General features: G+C 45.5%; 1 protein-coding gene across 2 annotated transcripts in view; it reads left to right on the plus strand.

The window, feature by feature from the left end:
* The window catches only part of LOC101681230 (CREB binding protein), a 124966-nt gene that overhangs the window by 36490 nt on the left and 68541 nt on the right, over positions 1 to 19935 (plus strand). For both annotated transcript variants that reach the window (XM_004750536.2, XM_004750537.2), the window contains exon 3: positions 19548 to 19724. In XM_004750536.2, coding sequence (XP_004750593.1) covers positions 19548 to 19724 — 177 coding nt within the window. The remainder of the gene's footprint in view (positions 1 to 19547; positions 19725 to 19935) is intronic.

Here is a 19935-nt window from a genome sequence, read left to right on the forward strand (position 1 = left end):
CTAATTTCCTTCTAATATCTTAGAATCTGTAATTAATGGTCAGTACCCCCCCCCTTCAATCATGTATTTATAGTTTCTGCTTCTCTCTTGTCTCTCCCTGCTCACACTGGGTAGGGTTTGTGAGCTTTAGTTTTTCAAATAATCCATTTTTGATTTATCACCTCTCTTGTTTTTCGTATCATTAATGCCATTTTTGTTAATTTCTTTCCAATTAATTTGGGTTTATTTTGCTCTTGTTAGCTTCTTGGGGTAGGCGCTTAGATCACTGATTTCAAATTTTAACAATAATTAACATTTGAGCAGTAAATTTCATCCAAAGGATTGCTCCATACTGCATCCCGTAAATTGTGATGTTTTGTTTTCATTGCCATTTAGTTCATAGTATTTTACTTGTGATTTCTTTTTTGATTCGTGTTTTTATGTGGAAGCAGGTTGCTTAATTTTCAAATATTTGGGAATTTTGCAGATATTATTTGGTTGCTCATTTCTCATTCATTTAATGGTCAGAAAACATACTCAGTATGATTTTTGTCCTCTGACGTTTGCCGAGACCTGTTTTATGGTCCAGTATATAGTGGGCCTTGTGAATGTTCTGCGTGTGGTCTGGGGGAACGTGCATCCCTCATCTTGGGGTAGGGTGTTCTGCAATGGCTGGCTTGTGCCCCCATCAGCTGGATTCTTACGGACTCTTTTTGGTTTTATCAGCTACTGAGAGACTATTAAAATATCCAGTTGTTATTACAGATTTGTCTATTTTTCCTTCAGTCAGAATAAAATCTGTTTATTTCCTGTGTTTTAAAGCCTTTTTATTAGATGAATATACATTTTGGATTATTCTGTCTAGCTGATGAATTGAGCCTTTTATCATTCTAAATGTCCCTCTTTATTTCTGTTAGTATCCTTTGTCTTGAAATCTACTTGTCTCATTAACATAGCCACTCCTTTTTTATGATTAATATTTGCAAGGCATATTTTTTTACCTTCTTGTGTCTTATAAAGTGTGTGGTTTGGCTGGCTGGCCTGGTGGTGGAGCCTGTGACTCTTGAGATTGAGTTTGAGCTCCATGTTAGGTATAGAGGTTACTTAAAAATAAAATCTTTAAAATAAAAAAAATAGGGGCACCTGGGTGGCTCAGTGGGTTAAAGCCTCTGCCTTTGGCTCGGGTCATGATCTCAGGGTCCTGGGATCGAGCCCCACATTGGGCTCTCTGCTCAGCGGGGAGCCTGCTTCCTCCTCTCTCTCTGCCTGCTTTTCTGCCTACTTGTAATCTCTCTCTGTGTCAAATAAATAAATAAAATCTTTTTAAAAAATAAAATAAAATAAATAAGGGGTGCCTCAGTGGCTTAGTGGGTTGAGTGTCTGACTCTTGATTTTGGTTCAGATAATTATCGCAGGGTCCTGGGGTGGAGCTCTGTATCAGGCTCCGCCCTGGGCATGGAGCCTGCTTCTCTCTAAACAAAATAAATCAGTAAAAATAAAATAATAAAGTTCATCTCTTGTAAAGAGCATATGGTTGGAACCTGTTTTTAATTTATTCTGACAATCTTAGTCTTGGAGTATTTAGTTATTTACAGTGAATGTTGGTAGAGTTGGATTTAGGTCCCCATCTTGCTATCTCTTTACGCTATCTCTTTACTCTTTGTAAAAAAGAGATACTATTTGTCCCTTCTGTATTTTGATCCTTTTTTCTCTTCCTTTCTTGTCCTTCTTTTGAAGGCTGATTTTTCATTTGTGGTAGAGTGTGTGTGTGTGTGTGTGTGTGTGTGTGTAACTTCTGATTGTGGGTTACATTTTCCTACCTATCTATATATGTTCAGTAATTTTTGACTTTGTAGCAGACATTGTGAAGATGTTGTTGGAGATAAGTTTTCTTGTCTTCCTCTAGAGAATGTTGGGTTTGTTCTAGAAGATGTTGGGCTCACAGACTAGTATGATCCTTTCAAGACTTGTTTTTAAACTTTCTTAAGGCAGGTCTTGAGGAGCCCTGCATGGTCTTTTGTGGGGTGTTTTAACTCAATATCTGGGACATTGAGCAAAGTCGTGAGCTTCTGGCCAGTAAGAATGTCCATGTCTTCAGCACTGTGCTGCCTCTGGTATCTGTTCAGTGCATGGTTCCCTGGTAGTCATGCAGACCAAAGCATTCGCGTTCAGAACCCACATTCACTCACTAAGGTGTCCAGGGCCCTTGCACTGCCTTCAGCTTCAACCCTGCTGCACTCCTGTACCGACTGGCCTCTGCTCGGACTCTTCCCTGGGCCTACTCTCTGTTGCCTGTGGGCTCTGCATTTAATTATTTGTTGCCGGTTGTTTCTTGATTGGGAACTTGCCTGACTTGAATGAACAAATGACATGTCTGGGGTTGGGGGGCTCTGAAGCTGTGACGCTGACTCTCAGGCCAGCCTCTACTGTAGCAGGCATGCAGCCTCAGAGATAGGCTGAAGGGACAGGCTTACCCTGGTATAGCAAGAGACAGCTGCAGATTACCAGGAAGTTTGAAAACATAATTGTGCCTGAGCTTTAATATTACCCTGTAACTACTCAGTAGGTGAAAACTTTGGAGCTCAAAATCAGATGTTTTACTTAGAATGGTGGCTTGGTATTCAAGCTCGGGATCTTTGTGAAGCCTCTGTTCTCATATTACTCTGTGATGCATTTCCATCAGTACAAACATTTTAGGAACCATTCTCAAACCTGGCCAGGAACCAACCTGTCAGACTTCAGCATAGGTTTGGGCAGTGCTTCCTAAACCTTGAGGACTTCAGGATCATCGGGGATCTTGTTAAGATGCAGATTCTAATTTGGAGGTCTTGGGTATGGGGCACTGAGTCTGCTTCTGTTACCAGCTCTACAAGGGGCCGTGGTACTGGGAGACCTCTCCAACTTGATGTGAGCATACGTTAGAATGTGGAATGGGGGCTTCTGATTGGCTCAGTAGGTTATGCATCTGACTCTTGATCTCAGCTCAGGTCTTGATCTCAGGGTTGTGAGTTCAAGCCCAGCGTGGGACTCCATGCTGAGTGCAGAACCTACTTCAAAAGAAACAAATAAACAAACATGAGAATATAGAATGGTTGTCCACTGGTGACTAGATACATTTACTTCAGAGGGTGTCTTTTATTTCCTTCTTTGTTCAGTTTGGAGAGTTTGGATGTGCTAAACCTAACATTCCTTCAGTAAGTGGGTCCAAAGCATGACTTCAAGGATCCACTTCTCCAAAAATGTTTCTGCAGTATTTTGGAAAGAATCACATTTACTGTAGACAGTAATTTGCTGTCCATCTGTCACCAAGTTAAAACATTTAGGGTTTTTATGTTGATTACTGTATAATACTTCTGGCATTTTTCAGAATTATAAAATGCCTATAATGTAACATTTTGGTATGATAAGGTAACAGTTACTGTGTTTACTCTTCCTAAGTTATGGTATGAGAGGAACAGGTGAGGAGTGACCGTTCTTGCGTGCCCATTGTACTGGGCGCTGTGCTGGGGAGTTTGTGGCATGATCTCACTTCATCTTGTGCTTGATAGCTGGTGAGGTGGGTGCCTTATCTGTTGGACACATGGAATAAAATATTCTGAGCTACTTTCTTGCCTCCCAGGAAATTATTCCAGATGACACGTGCTAGAAAGTAGCAGATACTGATGTACAACCTGTCCATGTCTGATGCTGAAGTCTGCAGTTACTTGGCTACACCATTTTGTCTGTAAGACAGCAAGATTCAGAATTGGTGGGAAAGTGCCACCCAGTTTTCTGTGTATGTGGCAGGTTTCCCCATCTGTAAAATGTATAGAACAAATAACTTGGAGAAAAAGTCTTAGCTTACTAGGAGCATTTTTCATCCTGAATGGATTTTCTGCTTACACTTTTCTAGAAACACACCCACACATACTGTGAGCCTTGTCTGTGTTCTGATTGGGCTGTGGCTCTCAGTCTGAAATTACCAACTCACCCAAGCAGGTTTTGCAAGACCTGTGAAGAAGTCACCTTTTCTGACTGGTGAGCATGTTTGCTTACCTATGTGCAAGAGGCCAGCACAGTTATAATTTCTTTACACATGATTTTTAAAAGTGATCTTGCCTCTTAAGTTTTTTTCTTTTTTAACAATATTACTGTAGCAAAGGGAGGTATGAATTGTGACTTTCAGGGTTTTTTAAATTTTCAAAACACAAAAGAACACAGAATAAAGTCAGCAATACCTGTGTTTCCATTAGAATTAATACAGTTGGTATTTGTCAGATTATTTTCATGTTTTTTTTTTTTAAAGATTTTATTTATTTATTTATTTGACAGAGATCACAAGTAGGCAGAGAGGCAGGTAGAGAAAAGGGGGGAAGCAGGCTCCCCACTGAGCAGAGAGCCTGATGTGGGGCCTGATCCCAGGACCCTGAGATCATGACCTGAGCCAAAGGCAGAGGCTTAACCCACTGAGCCATCCAGGCGCCCCTTTTCCCTTGTTTTTAAAAGTATGCTTTTGGGGCGTTTAGGTGGCTTGGATAGTTAAGCATTTGCTTCAGCTCAGGTCATGATCCTCATAGTCCTGGGATCGAGCCTGGCATCAGGCTCCCTGCTTAGTGGGGAAGTCTGCTTCTCTCTCTTTCTGTCTCTCAAATGAATAAGTCTTAAATAAAGTACGCTTTTTTTTTTTTTTAAGATTTTATTTATTCATTTGACGCAGAGAGATCACAAGTAGACAGAGAGGCAGGCAGAGAGAGAGAGAGAGGAGGAAGCAGGCTCCCCGTGGAGCAGAGAACCTGATGTGGGACTCGATCCCAGGACCCTGAGATCATGACCCAGGCCGAAGGCAGCGGCTTAACCCACTGAGCCACCCAGGCGCCCCACTTTTGTTTTTTTAAGAACAGTTTTAGATTTAAATAAAAATTATTATCACAGAAGATCCTCATACCTTCTCCCCCTGCTTACCAATTACACAGTTTCCACATTATTAAAATCTTGGATGAATATGGTATACTTGTCACAATTAGTGAACCAGTATTGATATATTACTATTATTAACTGAAATCTGTACAGATTTCCTTAATTATCCACTAATGTCCTCTTTTTGTTTCAGTTAGGATCCCATCCAGAATACCACATTATGTCTTCTTAGGCTTACTGCTCTTGGCTGTGACAGTTTTTCAGACTTGACTTGTTTTTAATGACCTTGACAGTTTTGAAGAGGACTGGTCAGGTATACTTAGAGTGCTCCTGTACTGGGGTTTTTCTGATGTTTTCCCATGATAAGACTGAGGTTATGGACTTTGGGGGCTACTGAAGGAAGATGGTAGAGACAAAGTGCCATTTTTATCACATCAAGCGCACATACTGTCAGCATGGCTCATCATAATGGTTGGCGTTGCCCTTGGTCACCTGGCTGAGGTCATGTCCACCAAATGTCTTCTCTGTAGCCTTCTTCCTTCTTCCCCCTTCCTTCCTGCCCTCTTTTGAAGGAAGTCACTGGGCATGGTCCACACTTCAGGGTTGAGGGGTGTGCCTACCTCCCTTATGCTGGAGTGTCTGTATAATTTATTTGGAATGCTTCTGGGTGGGAGATTTGTCTCTTCTTCTTAGTATGTTAAAATAAATGAAATTTAACAGTTTAAAGATCTAAATGTCTTGGGGCATCTGGCGGGCTCAGTGGGTGGAGTGTGTGACTCTCGATCTCAGGCTTTTGAGTTCAAGTCCCATGTTGGTTGTAAAGATTATTTAAAAATAAAAATTTTTTTAAAGTTTTTATTTATTTATTTGACAGATAGAGATCACAAGTAGGCAGAGAGGCAGGTAGAGAGAGAGGGGGAAGCAGGCTCCCCACTAAGCAGAGAGCCCGATGCGGGGCTTGATCCCAGGACCCTGGGATCATGACCTGAGGCATAGGCAGAGGCTTTAACCCACTGAGCCACCCAGGTGACCCTAAAAATAAAATCTTAAATATTTGGTATTATTAAAAATGAATACATACAGATTTGATTCCTTTATTATTAACTTCTGTTCATTTTAAATTCTACCTTGTATTTTTTCTACTGCAATTTTTCTGTATTGCTTATGCAAACCTTTGAAGGGCCATATAACCAGAAAACTGCCTCCTACCAGGGGTTCAGATAGTGGGTGTGGCTGGACCTCAAACCAGAGGTTTTTAAAATAAAGATGTATTCACTCAGATGCAACCCAAGTATTCATCAGTAGATGAATGGGTAAAATATATATATATATGGTGGTTGTATGTGTGTGTGTACGTTTTAAGTGGAATATCACTCCTCCATAAAAAAAAGGAGATCTTGCCATTTACAACAACATGGATGGACCTAGAGGGTATTATGCTAAGTAAAGAAAGTCAGAGTAAGACAAATACCATATGATTTAGAAAAAAAAACCCTAACGAACAAACAAAATTAGACTCTTAAATACAGAGAATAAACTGCTGATTGCCAGAGGAGAGGTTAGTAGATGGGCCAGGTGACGGAAATGAAGGGGATTAAGCGTACAAGCATCCAGTTATGAAATAAGTCGTGGAGATGAGAAGCGCAGCATAGGGAGCACAGACAGCAGTACCGCAATCATGTTGTGTAGTCGCAGGTAGTGACCACACTTCCCGCTTTGGGCATAGAGAAATGTATAGAATCGTTGAATCAATTTGTTGTACACCTGAAACATACTGTAACATTGTATGTTAATTGTACTTCCAATGAAAAGTAATTAAAGGCAGATTACAAAATAGGCAAGCAGGGAAGGGGAAGGAATGGATTCAGTTACAAATGGAGTTTTCCCCCATGCATCTTTGATCATCTTTGATTTGCTTGATAAAATGCATTCTGTGTAGGCAGAGATTCCCTTTTGTGGGGGCAGATGTCTGTTGAGGAATACGTACCTTTCCTGGATGTTCTAATGAGGCGAGTGTGCATAGTGCTGGAAGCAGCACCTCATCAGAGCTCTAAATTGAACATTGATGACATCGTCTATTCAGAAGATGTAAGTAATTATCAGTGGATTGTAATTCCAGGCCATAGTTCTATATATGTACACCTGTGCATATTATTACATATTTGAGGATGGGAATGTGGCACTGTGGTTTGTGGCTTTTGAAAATGGCGCGTAATCTGAGGTAACCTTGTTGCAGTGGTTGCTCTGTTATCTACTCAGTGGAAACTTGATACCCTCAGTAACGAGCCGTATTATTCAGTTCGTGTTTTTCTGCCAAGTGTATGAAGAATGAACTGGAAAACAAGCCATCTTAAATCCTAGAACAGGACAGTAGATTGATAATACTAGGAAATGCCAATTTCAAACACAGTCTTGAAATTACTGACTTTGTGAATTGTTACATTAGGGTACATGCCTGTTTTTCAGTATTACAGAAAATGTATTCACTGTAAAGAATCCTGTCTGATGTTAGAGATTTTCTGTGCTCTAGTTCTGGAAGGAGATCTTAAAGCCACCTCCAGATTGCACAGTGCTTTGCGGTTTCCAGATCAGCTTCCTGTGTGCTATCCCATGTAAGTCAGAGACAGGAAGTCCGAGCAACCCTGTGCACTCGGCTTCCAAGACTGTGTGGTCTCAGTGGCGAGCAGCTGGGCTGACGGGCCACCGAGATAAGGGACAGACCAAGGGAGGTTACAGGGCATCCTTTCTCCCCTCATAACATGGCACATTATGTCTGGAGATTGACTGTGGAATGCGAAGCGCTGGCCTGCGTGACATTTGTGCTGGAAGGTGGCAGGGTGTGGCTGTGTCGCGTGTGGGTTCATTGAAGGAAAGGTGTGTGGGGGTGGGAGTGTCCTGGAGATGCCGGGCTGTTGCTCTGGGATCGAGTCTGTGAGGGTCTGATGGGAGAGATCGCATCCGCGTTCCTCCCTGGCTGTTCGGGTGGGGAGTGGTGCTCTGAGACTGTGCTGCTTCTGCCGAGCGGCCGTCGGCATTCATACCCAGCTTAGCCCTGCTCTCTGCAGTCTTTATTCTATGAATACCTGAGACCTCTCGGTTGACTCCTGGCCAGATGGCTGCTCATCTCGTCCTGTTGTTGTGGATATGTGAGTAGAGGTAGACTTGGAAACTGCAGGAATGAAAACTTCTCTAGGCCTAGTGTGTTCGCAGACCCCTTCCTGGCGGGTCTTCTGTGTTCCGCTGGGCGGTGAGGATGCAGAAGTAGTTCCCACAGTTGGAAGTCACTGTTACTGTTCAGCCCAGCTCACGTGTGACCTCTTGAGCCATATGTCTCCTGGGCCAGGACCCTTTTGCCCACTTCAGACTGCACTTAGCACTCTGTGTCCGTGCCAGCCACTTATCTTGCATGTCTGATTCCCCTGTAGCTTGTGTCTCTCCTTGGGCTCAGGAGGACACGGTCCTGCATGCTGGGCACCGCCACCGCCCCAGAGTGTTTCCCTCCTGGTAGATGCTTACGAAGCATCACCCCACGGTCAGTAAGCATGCATGTTGCTGCAGCCTTTCAGACCACTGTCCCAAAGATCATCCCAAAGACCATCACTGCTCAGAGCTGAGGTCGGAGGCAGGTGGGCTTTAGTGAGAGGTGGGCGGACAGGATAGCTGCTGGATCACTTCCTCCTCAAACAAGTACTTTCTACTTACAAACGCACCTTGCTGTCTGAACCTGGGAGCCAAAGACATTCTGGTCAATCCCTCGTGATCCAGTCTCCTGCCCGTTGCTCTCCAGAGCTCGGGTTCCACGGGGGTTCGAATGGAGCAGTAGCCTTGATGGCCTGAGTTACGAACCGAAGTACAAATAATAGGGTAATTGTGCCTTTGTTGTACCAGGAACCCAGTGTGCAGTTTCCCAGGTTTGAACCTGACCAGTAGAGCGGGTGTGCAGCTTTTTATATCCTGATGGCTGTTGACTGTATTTTCCTCTCTTCAGTGTTCTTTGCAGAGAGTGGTAGGGCATGACTGAGTGGCTAAGTGTTGTTAGGCTTTTTCTGGCCACATCTAGAATCCATTAGAGTAGAGTGTGACAACTTAGCCATGTTACAACCAGGGTGAAATTGATTAAATTACCATCCAAGAGTAATCTCTGGCAGTCATAATCAGTTTGATCTACCTAGTTTTATCAGTGTCTGATGACAGCTTAAATTAATATTTCAAATACAGATGGGTAGCCAAACAGTGGGTCATGTGATCACTGTGGGCAGTCAGAATATTTGAGTAAAGGATAGTTTTTTTTTTAAGATTTTGTTTATTTATTTATTTATTTGTGTGTGTGTGAGAGAGAGCCCCTGAGCAGAAGCAGGAGGAGGGGCAGAGGCAGAGGGACATGCAGGCTCCCTGCTAAGCAGCCCCACGTGGGACTTGATCTTGGGACCCTGGGATCATGACCCGAGCCGAAGGCAGATGCTTAATTGACTGAGCCACCCACCCAGGCATTCTGAGTAGAGGATAACTTTAAAAAACAACTTTACTCCTTATGATGAAATAATCCCTTGTGTAGAGAATTTGAATAATATAGAAAATATTTAAGAGAAAACTTTTAAAAATTGCTTGTAAACTCTGTAGAGTTACCACTATTAAATATGTTGGTGTTCAGGACACCTGGCGGGTCTGTGACTCCTCATCCTCAGGGTCGTAAGTTTGAGCCCCATGTTGGACGTAGAGCTCTCTAAGAAGAAAAAAAAGAAAATGTGTTGTTCTTGCTGTGTGTGTGTGTGTGTGTGTGCACACATCTGATTGTAGGGGTTATATTTTTTGTAGCCTTTCATTAACAGTTAATGCTCAAGGGACATTTTCCCTTCGTCAGTAATGAGTTTTTATAGTAAAAGAAGTTCTACTTGTGCCTTGACTGCCTTCCATAGCCTTCACACTCTTCCACGTGCTATCCAGTACCTCACTTGTGACCGCGGGTACAGAGTGTGGCGCATGAGGATGACTCTGGGCATCCTCTGAGGCCTGCTCACCTCCTCACCGGAATCCCCAGTGGGCATGATGGAGATGTGGGGCTGCACTGAGCGGACTTCGTTAGCATTCTCGTAGCTCAGTGTTTGGTTAGAAGTGGAGTCACGTGTGTGAAACAGTGCTTTGTCTTTGAGTGTGTTTCGTGGTTTGAGATTTATGGAATTGCCTGAGCTGGGCAGCACCTTACTCTATCCCCTCATGTCGTCTTGCAGCCGAGGCCTGAGAGGCTGGGTAGGAGGAGGCCCCTGGAAGCCCCAGGTTTGGGTCATTGTGCCTGTGTCCTGGGGCTTGTGTTCCACCCTGGCTGTTTGAAGCACTTAATCTGTTTTCCTGCCCCAAGGTAGAAGAAGAACATAATGTTCTGAATTTTCCTCCGCTTTCTTTCTCTGTTAATATAGTAATCATGGGCTCACTTCCCCAAAGCCTTCTTCGTGGGTTCAGTCCCGCCTTCACCTGCCCTTCCCCTTGTGCACATTGCCTTGTTTCTTGTTCCTCTGCGCTCCCTCAGTGCCAGTGCCTCCCTTTTTGTGGGACCGGAAATGCCTGCATGCTCCCTGCAGAGGGCTTGGGCTAGTGGCTTGGGTCACTGAGTGGGCCACTGAGAGCCTGGGTCTCTTCCATTGTGCCACAGCAGAGCTGCAGTGTAAACTCATCTTCATCAGGATTCACTCTTCGTAAAATAAAATGTTTTTCTTTTTTCCCCTTTTCCCTCTTACTCTTTTTTATTTTATTTTATTTTATTTTATTTTATTTTATTTCTTTATCAGAGAGAGAGAGGGGGAGAGAGCGAGCACAGGCAGACAGAATGGCAGGCAGAGGCAGAGGGAGAAGCAGGCTCCCTGCTGAGCAAGGAGCCCGATGTGGGACTCGATCCCAGGACGCTGGGATCATGACCTGAGCTGAAGGCAGCTGCTTAACCAACTGAGCCACCCAGGTGTCCCTCCCTCTTACTCTTTTATCATCTTCTTCTTTTTCTTCTCTCCACGGTTCCTGTGGGCTTTAATTTGCTTTCAGGGAGTACTCAATCCTAAGGAGGCTGCTTCTCTACCTGTAGAAGATATTTGGACTTGGGAGCACCGGGGGAAGGAATTGATAGCAGTTTTATTGTCCCACCTGGAATTGTTGTACCTATGATCTGCTGTGGGATGGTGACCTACTGAGGGTGCAGAGCTGTGGAAGGCCTGGGCCCTCTGCAGTGTGGGTGGCAGAGAGGTCCTCAGTGTTCTGGATCCTCACAGGTCCTGGCACTTGGCTCAGCTCCGAGTCTCCAGTTTTCACCCACTGTGAGCAGCTGGGCTTTCCAGGAGTGTGGACCTCATAGCGATTCAAGCGCTAATTGTTTAAAACCAAAAAATGTCATCAGATTTAGGCTTAGAAGGAATTTTCAGGATCACCTAGTGGTCATCTGACTGCTCCATGTTGTATATCCAAGGAGAACTAAGACTTAAGAGGGGCAAGAGGTTTGTCACACAGCGGATGAGTGCAGAGCCACGATTGCCGACCGTGTCCCACTGACCTTGGCCTGGTGCTTTTGCCAGTGAGCTGTCAGGGGCCACATCCTGGAGAGCTGGGGTATCTAACTGCTGTGACATGCCGAAGTACCCCCAACTCTGTTAAGGTACTAGTTTTGTTGCTAGAAGCTCCTAGAGTGAATTCTGGATGAATAAAGATGAGGCCTCAGGCCACAAAAACCTTGGCAGTGATTTGCTGTCCCATCACCTTCCTTTTAGCAGTTTCCATTGTTGTTTCTAAGTCACATTCTGGTCATGTATCATCCAAGTGAAATACCATGAGCGTCACTAAATACTCTTACTGATCTTCCAGTTGTGATTTATTGGTCTAAGGGAAGTGTCCAGAGTTGAGGGCTATAGATTTCAGTGAATAATTTCCAGGTTGGCAGCGCTGTAAGAGTCGAGTCCAGGAGGTGGGTCGGGCCGCTCCTGTGCCCAGTTCTCTTGCTCCAGGTAACTCTACACAGGCCAGGCGATGTCTCGGGCGTTGCGATGTGTTGCATATTTCTGCTTACTCTTTATTTGCCAAGTTGAGGTACTGGAAGGATTCCAAGAGCAAGCGGGTGATAGCAGACAACTGCATGCAGCCATGTCTTTCCATGAACACTGCTTTTCTTGGCTTTTTCCCAGCCACGGTAGATTGCCAAGAGAAAATGCTTTGGGCTTTACAAATGATATGGCCATACTCTGGGTTAGTTCTGGTTCTTTATATCATTGAAAAGAACGAATTCTTCTGGCTTTTAAATTATTTGGCAAGTTTTTGTTGTATGAAATTGCATTGTCTTTCCACGCCCTCTCTTGTGAGTCTTTGGCTTCCTGTATTTGCCAGCATGTGAAGAAACAGGCTGGACCCTTCGGGCCAGTGAACGTGTCGGGCTGGGTCGAAGCCATGTCAGGATGGAACACTGGTGTTGTGTCATGGCCAGCTTACAGGCGGGAGTCCCATCAGTTTCTTTTCTTTGTAGGCATATTCTTTCGTGTTTTGGTTTAAATTCTACCCCAGGAAGTTTAGGCCTGGGGTGTGCTGGTGTTACATTGTTATTGCTTATGCTATATATTAAGTTTGAAATGAACATTCTGAGTAAGGAACAAAGTCTAGAAAACAACCTGAAGTGGGAACTGGAAATGTGTGTTGTTTACTAGGACAGCTTGAAGACAGTGGCCCATTACAAGTACCGCTACAACTGATAAATGCCCGCGATGGGGTTTATCACAAACTTACTATGTTTCTCTGAAAATGTTTCCTAATCCAATGCCATTGTCTCCAGCTGGCCCTTCTCTCTGATCCTAAACTGTCTGAGTCACTTCCCACTATCACACACTCTCTGAAAAACATTCATTTATTTTGTTATTACCCTAAGCAACTTCTGAAAGAAATCCCATCTAACGTGAAACTGTTCCTCCCCAAAAGTGAAGTGATAAGAACGTCCTAGCCAGCCCCGAGAGTAGGACATCCTCCTCATGGTTTATGTTTTGGGTTTGTTTAATCTTCTCTCAACTCTAAGAGGAGGCGCTGTTGTGTCTGCATCAGAGACAGTACAGCCAAGGCAAAGAGAGGTGTAATTAAATTGCCTGAGATCACAGAGCTCACCCTTAGCAGAGAGCTCCCCTCAAACCAGGTAAATATCCTGAGTTCATACACCTAACTTTAGCCTGCTGCTTGTCCAAATGAAATCCTGTTTGTGTCTGTGTTCCAATAAAACTTTAGTTTGTTTTGTTTTTTCAAAAACAGGCGTGGGGTTGCCTTTTTGGCCCATGCTGGCTGGTCTTTGCGGACTGAGCCTTCTTGTCCAACAGTATCACGTGCCATGCGTGTGCCGGGCCAAGTGTAGCTGGGGGAAACGTGGTTCTGCCTAAGCACCCAGGTGGTGGAGAGCACCAGGGTCAGTTCTCCAGCTGATTTGCTGTATTTCTCAGCTTTCGCCCCCTGCCCCGCCGGTCCTCATCCACAAAGGGTAAGTTTTAACCAGATTTCTTTGAAGCCCTCGCAGTTGAAAATTGTAACCTGGGACGCCTAGGTAGCTCAGTTGGTTGAGTGATTGCCTTCGGCTCAGACCATAATCCTGGAGTCCTGGGATGGAGCCCTGAGTTGAGTCGGGCTCCCTGCTCAGTGGGGAGTCTGCTTCTCCCTCTCTGCCTTACCCTACTAGTGTTCTCTCTCTCCCTCTCCCTGTCTCAAATAAATAAATAAAATCTTAGAAAAGAAAAGAAAATTCTAACCCATCCCTTTGTTCCTAGTAGGGTCATACTCTGTTCCGTTTCCGTGTGTTTCCTAAGCACCGTCAGTAATGCCCCCCATAGCAGTACTTCCTCTGATTGCTGCGCTGCGTGGTGTGGTTTTAAGAGTATGTCAGGGTGCGAGGAAAACTGCCGAAGAATTCAGCTTTAGAAAAAGAATGTGTTTAGTGGTCTCGTCGAAACCACATCAAACTCCGCGTTTGTTGCCACTTAAAACCTTTCCGAAGGCCTGGCTGCCTCTGAGTGACATCACGCAGTGGAAGCGTCTTTCCTCCGCGCCTGTCCCGCGTCTGCTGTCTCTCCTGTCCCACATATTCTTAGCTGGTCCCACTGCATCGTCCCATCAGGCTTTTAGCTCCTACATGGTTATGAGCTGATCCTTCCTGAGAGTGTATGTTGAAAAGAGGGTGTTTGGAGATGAAAACTGGGGAGAGTTCACTGGTGAGGGCGGTTGTTTCCATGAGCGGTTGACGTCTTTGGATTGGAGACTGTCTTCTGGCAAAGGCCGGTATGTGGCAGGCGTGGGGAGAGCTTGCCCTTCCCTGAGAATGGAGAGGACCAGGCAGTGAGGAGTTCCTTCCCCGAGGGCAGGCATCCTTTACCTTCAGGGGATGCCAGGGAGCAAGAACATGGGTCCCTGGCTCGCCACTGTTGTAGAAACCTACTTTGGGAGGAAATATCTACTGTCAATGTTACTTAACTTTAAACCCCCCTAGTTGGTACTTTTTTAGTTTAGTAGCTTATTTGATTAGGTGAACATAAAGATGTTCTTAGGCTTAGTGTAGTGGAGAGAATCTTGCTGTTTTGAGGGGAGACCAGAGCTTGTGTTTTTAGTGCTATATGTTGATAGTTGTCATATCATGACACAAATAGAAAATGAAAATATTTGTCCCACATGCGAAGGTCAGCAGAGGGGTTGTTTGCGGCCACTGGCGACCCCCCAGGCCGATAGAGCAGTGTTTCCTTGCACCAGTGGGAAGCCCTGGGCCAGGTGGGGGGTGGTGGGGGGTGGATGGTGGGCATGGCCTAGAGCCTTCCTTGCCCCAAAGCCAGGGCTTTGCTGGCCCAGTAGGTGTAGCACAGAGGCCCTGCTTTCCAGCCGGGCATGGCTCCTGTGTATGACACGGTATCACACGGAGCTCAAATGCTTCTGTGAGACCAGCTCCAGAGAGTGTGGTCTCGTGCTGGAATTCAGCATGGCCAGCCGGCTGCCTGTCTGCTCTGTCCTCCTGTCTACTGTGATGGCTATTGAAAAGGTAGAAGGGACACTGTCCCTGCTGCCTTTCCCAGTGCCCCTCCAACCAGCAGGGACTGGCCCCCAGTTCTTTAGTTGCATCTGCCTTAAGGGCTGATGCTGGGGTCTCTGCTGCTCTGAGCAGCTGTCTCTTAGAGGGTTCATTTATTTGGTTCCTTCCCCAGATGCTAAGTGAGCACCTACTACATGCTAGGGCCCAAGAACACAGTAACTGTTGTTACGACGAATAATGCTATAGACTCATACAGTGTCTTGTACTTTCCACAGTATACCTGTAGTGCATGTCTTTCCTGTCCTTCTGTAGATGGCTGTCACTCACCTGCTTGCCAGACAGCTTAGGACCATAGCAGGTTTTGACTGACGGGCCAGGTACTGTTACCACAATTTGCTTCACACCCTGTTTCAGTGATAAAGGCTAGTATAGGTATTGTTCATGTTTCTCCTCTTTTTTTTCTGAGTGGGGGTGGGGGTGGGGTGGGGGCTGTGGAGGCAGAGGGAGAAGCAGACCCCTTGCTGAGCAGAGAGCTGGCACGAGGTTCTATCCCAGGACCCTGGTATCGTGACCTGAGCCAAAGGCAGAGGCTTTAACCTACTGAGCCACCCAAGTGCACCTTGTTCAGGTTTCTTGAACTAAACTCTAAAGAGAGATTTTCTTTTCAGATCTCAAGCTTTAGAGTCCTGCTTTGGCTAATAAATAATCCACATCCCTGTGGAGTGGGAGGTGGGTAGGCCTCTGGATCTGGCACTAGCAATTTTCTCTCCCTTCTTATCTGGTTGGTGCATTCCTGTGTCCAGGGATGGCCATTTCCACGTCTTACTCTCTCGTTGAAGTGAGTCACAGACCGAATGAGTGGGATTTCCAGAGGGTGATCCACCTGGCTACAGGAATGTTTTTTTCATGGGAAAATGTAGTAGACCTATAAGGCATTATTTAATTTAGATTTCATTATAGGAGAGCTTGCCTTTCTTAAGGTACTTATTAACTCGTTCACTTTTCCCATTTCTTGAGATTGAACTTGAATTCAGTCCTTAAAGGAGCTCCAAAAGAATAGAGTTAACAGGTGTGGGCTGTTGCTGAATGAGGCAGGATATAGATATTAATTCCATAGGCTTTAATTGATTCGTACATTAATAAATTTCACCATCAGTTGAACGGTTGCCTATTTTTGCTGTTCTGCCTTTTGAATTTTATGGTAGTTCTCTAGCAGCTTAACCCGGATCCTGGTGAACTTTAGTTGCAAGTAAAGCCGAGTTTACAAAATTGTTAACTGTTGGGAAGTATGTAGATGTTTATTGGAATTTGACATTTTGATTTTACAACTTCATTGTGAGCGTTGGTGCTAAAAATGTGTGTTAGCCTAGACTCGGGACCACATGTAGTTAGTCTGATCAAAGGAGAATATATATAAAACAGGAATTCAGAAATCTACCAATCTCTAGAAGCAAATAGCTTTTAGCCCAAACTGCAGGCTAGGACTGGAGAGTAGCCTTTAGTTCTGCCAGGTTCTGTCAAGATGGGGTAGGTGGGTGGCGGCTGCCCTTTGCAGGACTGTCCACTGGTTTTCCTGTTTGCTTTGACTGGTTAGGGTTAGCCTGGAGCTGGCTGTGAACTGAGGGAGCAGAGCCTGACTTTGCGCAGGCAGCCTGGACTGTGCTCCACCTCTGTTGTCAGAGACTGAGGAGTGGCATTTCCTCCCTGTTTTTTTTAAATGTATGGTCCCCCCTGAGCTGAACATTGCTTACTTGCCATCTGTGATCTTTGACTTTGACTTTGCCTTGGTTCTTGCCCTGTGAGGATCAAAACCATGTTGAGATGGTTTCCTTCATTGTTGATTGGATGGTCAAGAAGAAAAAGTAACAAGAAATCTGTCACAGTGGGATACCTGGAGTGGCTTAGTCAAGCAAGCATCTGCCTTCAGCTCGGGTCACGATCCCAGGATCCTGGGATCAAGTCCCATATGGGCTCCTTGCTCAGGAGGGAGCCTGCTCCTCCCCCTGCTTGTGCTCTCTGTCCTTTCTCTCTCTCTCTCTCTTTCTCTCTCTCTGACAAATAAATAATAAATAATCTTTAAAGGAAAGAGAGAGAGCTCTGTCAGAGTACATCAAACACTCTGAAACACTTGGGTCAGCCAGCTAGGAAGTGCTTTGCCCAGAGTCTCACCAGGCAGGTAGTAACGCAGCCGACCAGACCACCTACCCACCTCATCTTCACCCTGGCAAGACAATTCTAGAAATGGGTTTTTCAGAACAAGTTGGGTGAACTTTGAGACTCACAGAAGTCCTTTGTGAGTTCATTGGCCTCTTTACTTCCCTCTGCACCAAAGGGGTGGCAACCTTGGACAGTTGGTGTGAGTAGGAGAATAGTTACTTCTCCTTCCCACCCTCTAGCTGTTTCCCACTTTGATTTGTTGATGCTAGAAACTTCTACGACAACATTGATTTTCTTGTTTGTCAAATTGGTGGCTCTAAAGGGTGTGCTGCATGACGGTGGGGAAGTTGCATCTACACGTGCTCAAACCCAGGCATGGCTCTTGCGGGCGCTCAGGAAGTCCTGGCGAACCATGAGGGCCGGTTCGTGGAGGTGTGAATGGTACACATGGAGGTGTGAATGGTACACATGCCTTCTAGCACACATGGTTCTAAGGAGAGAAATTTTAAATGAAATCCAGGAAGTAGAAATCCTAACTAGATTTTTTTCCTGCAAATTTTTGGGTCACTAAGAACAGGGTTTGATTTTACTCAATAAAACACAAATTGTGAGAGGAATAATTACTACATGGAGTTAATTTGGGGTAATACTTTTTGAAAATAAGAGTTCGTGCTTCATTTCTTCAGAGTTTCAGATAACAACTGAAAGAACCTAGTCAAGAATCAGAAATGCCCATTAAGTTTCCTGAGCTACCTTGTTGCTTTGGTTAAATCAGCTGAGCTGAAAAGTTGAGCCTGATTACTGGTCTTTTGAGAAAAATTTGTGTTTGTTTCAGTTACTCAGGTTGAATTTGAAGTTCAGTGGAATTTATCTATCTATTTATTTATTTATTTGTTTATTTATTTATTTATAAAGGATTTTATTTATTTATTTGTCAGAGTGAACACAGGCAGAGTGGCAGGCAGAGGCAGACAGAGACAGGCTCCCACTGAGCAAGGAGCCCAATGTGGAACTCAATCCAGGACGCCGGGATCATGACCTGAGCCGAAGGCAGCGGCTTAACCAACTGAGCCACCCAGGTGTCCCTGAAGTTTAGTGGAATTTAAATTTGTTTCCATTTACTCAAGGAAATCAAGTAGGGCAAAAGTGGCAACTGGAATTTCAAAATGGTGAAAATGTCAGTGGTGAGGGCCAGGCCTGGAAGCCACCTGCACACACGGATGTGCTCAGGAGCAAGATCTTCTTGGTTACACTAGTTTGTCTTTATTTGTGTTTTTATGCAGACGTTTCAGCTGAAAGAGGCCAGCTGTGGTGAGCGTTGGTCTGTTTGCAACCTAAAATCTTAGAGCTTAAGGAAATAATGTGATTCTTCTTGTTCAAGACAGTCGTCTTATAGGCGAGATCAGGGTGCACAGGAGGAGGGAATGGAAGTTGCCCCGCAGCAGTGGTCCCCGTGTAGGGTCGGCCGGGAGAGCCGAGCCACGGTCTCTTGATGTGGGGAGCCCTCTTCCCTAGGAGGCACTTTCTCAGAGGACCCCCTTCCTCTCCGTTTCCAAACATCTCACCAAGACACCCGAAAGGTAGAGTGAGCACTGGGCAACAGGTAGGATATTAGAACTTGCAGGAAAAGCCGGGGCAGGCGACCAGAGAAGCCGGTCCCTCCAGAGTGGCAGGTGGGACGGGGTGTTGACACAGGGCTCCGGCCAGGGGCAGGAGCTGAGGGAGGCCTAGAGAGGGGCTCCTCCTGCCTACTCTTGCTTTTAGCTACTGTAGGTTTTATTTCACTAATTTAAGGGGGGGAAAAAAAAACAACTTTATGGAGCCCTGAGACTTGTTATATTAGAGAAAGTAGTATAACAGCCCCCCCCACAGAAACACACACCTGTCACACCTGTTAGGAGTTAAGAACATACATCCAGTTGCACCAGTCACTTTTTCCCTAGGCCCTTCTCTTGCCACTACCTCCTTGCCTCCTGGGATTATTTTAGAGTGAATCCCAGAGTCATCCTGCCTACTGCAGATTTTGAACCAATGGAAACAAAGTTTCAGTCTGATGAGGGAACTTGACAGAAAGTAGTTACTCGGAGTGGTTCAGGACTAAACTCCAGGAAGTTCCCTTTGTCAGTGATTCTGGAAGCTTTTGTTTTCCAGATGATTTTCTTAACGTGTTGCTGCCACTGTCGGGGCGTGGGGGTGTGAGGAGGAGGAGTCTGGCTGCGGTGAGGGTGGAGAGGTGCTGGCTCTTGGGACGATGGTTCAGGAGGGGCAGGTGGAGCTGTCGGGAGCGGCTTCTGGGTCTTCTTAGTGTGCAGCCACTAGAGCAGTTTGCTCTGTTCATAATCCCAGTGGAACCTGGAGAATAAGCCTTCGATTTAGAATGAAGATGAGGGTTTCACAAGAAGTAATGATTTTTGCTTCAGCGGGTCAGAGTGAGCATTTTTGAGGCCCTTCTTTTTGTACGTGACTGTGTTGTGACCGCTCATGTTGCCGTTCTCTGTTTCAGATGGGAATGACTGGTAACACAAGTCCGTTCGGACAACCCTTCAGTCAGACTGGAGGGCAGCAGATGGGAGCCCCTGGAGTGAACCCCCAGTTATCCAGCAAACAGAGCATGGTCAACAGTTTGCCTCCCTTCCCTACGGACATCAAGAATGCTTCAGTCACCAACGTGCCAAACATGGTAGGTTGCCCTTGGCCCTCAGGCTGTGGTCTCTGGTGGGTGTGCTGGAGCGTGGCTGCTGGACATGTGTCGTGGGTGAGGGGAAGAGAGACACTGCTGGGGAGCACTGTGTCGCTGAGCGCTTTCCTTTGCTGAGCTGGCAGTCGTGTCTCAGCCGGTCCTCCCGGCTCCCTCTGTGCAGGGGGGGGCGTGTTAACGCAGTCGCACGGCT

Source organism: Mustela putorius, unplaced genomic scaffold, assembly GCF_011764305.1.
Source record: "Mustela putorius furo isolate JIRA1106 unplaced genomic scaffold, ASM1176430v1.1 tig00004007_pilon_pilon_pilon, whole genome shotgun sequence".
NCBI classification, from domain to species: Eukaryota; Metazoa; Chordata; class Mammalia; order Carnivora; family Mustelidae; genus Mustela; species Mustela putorius.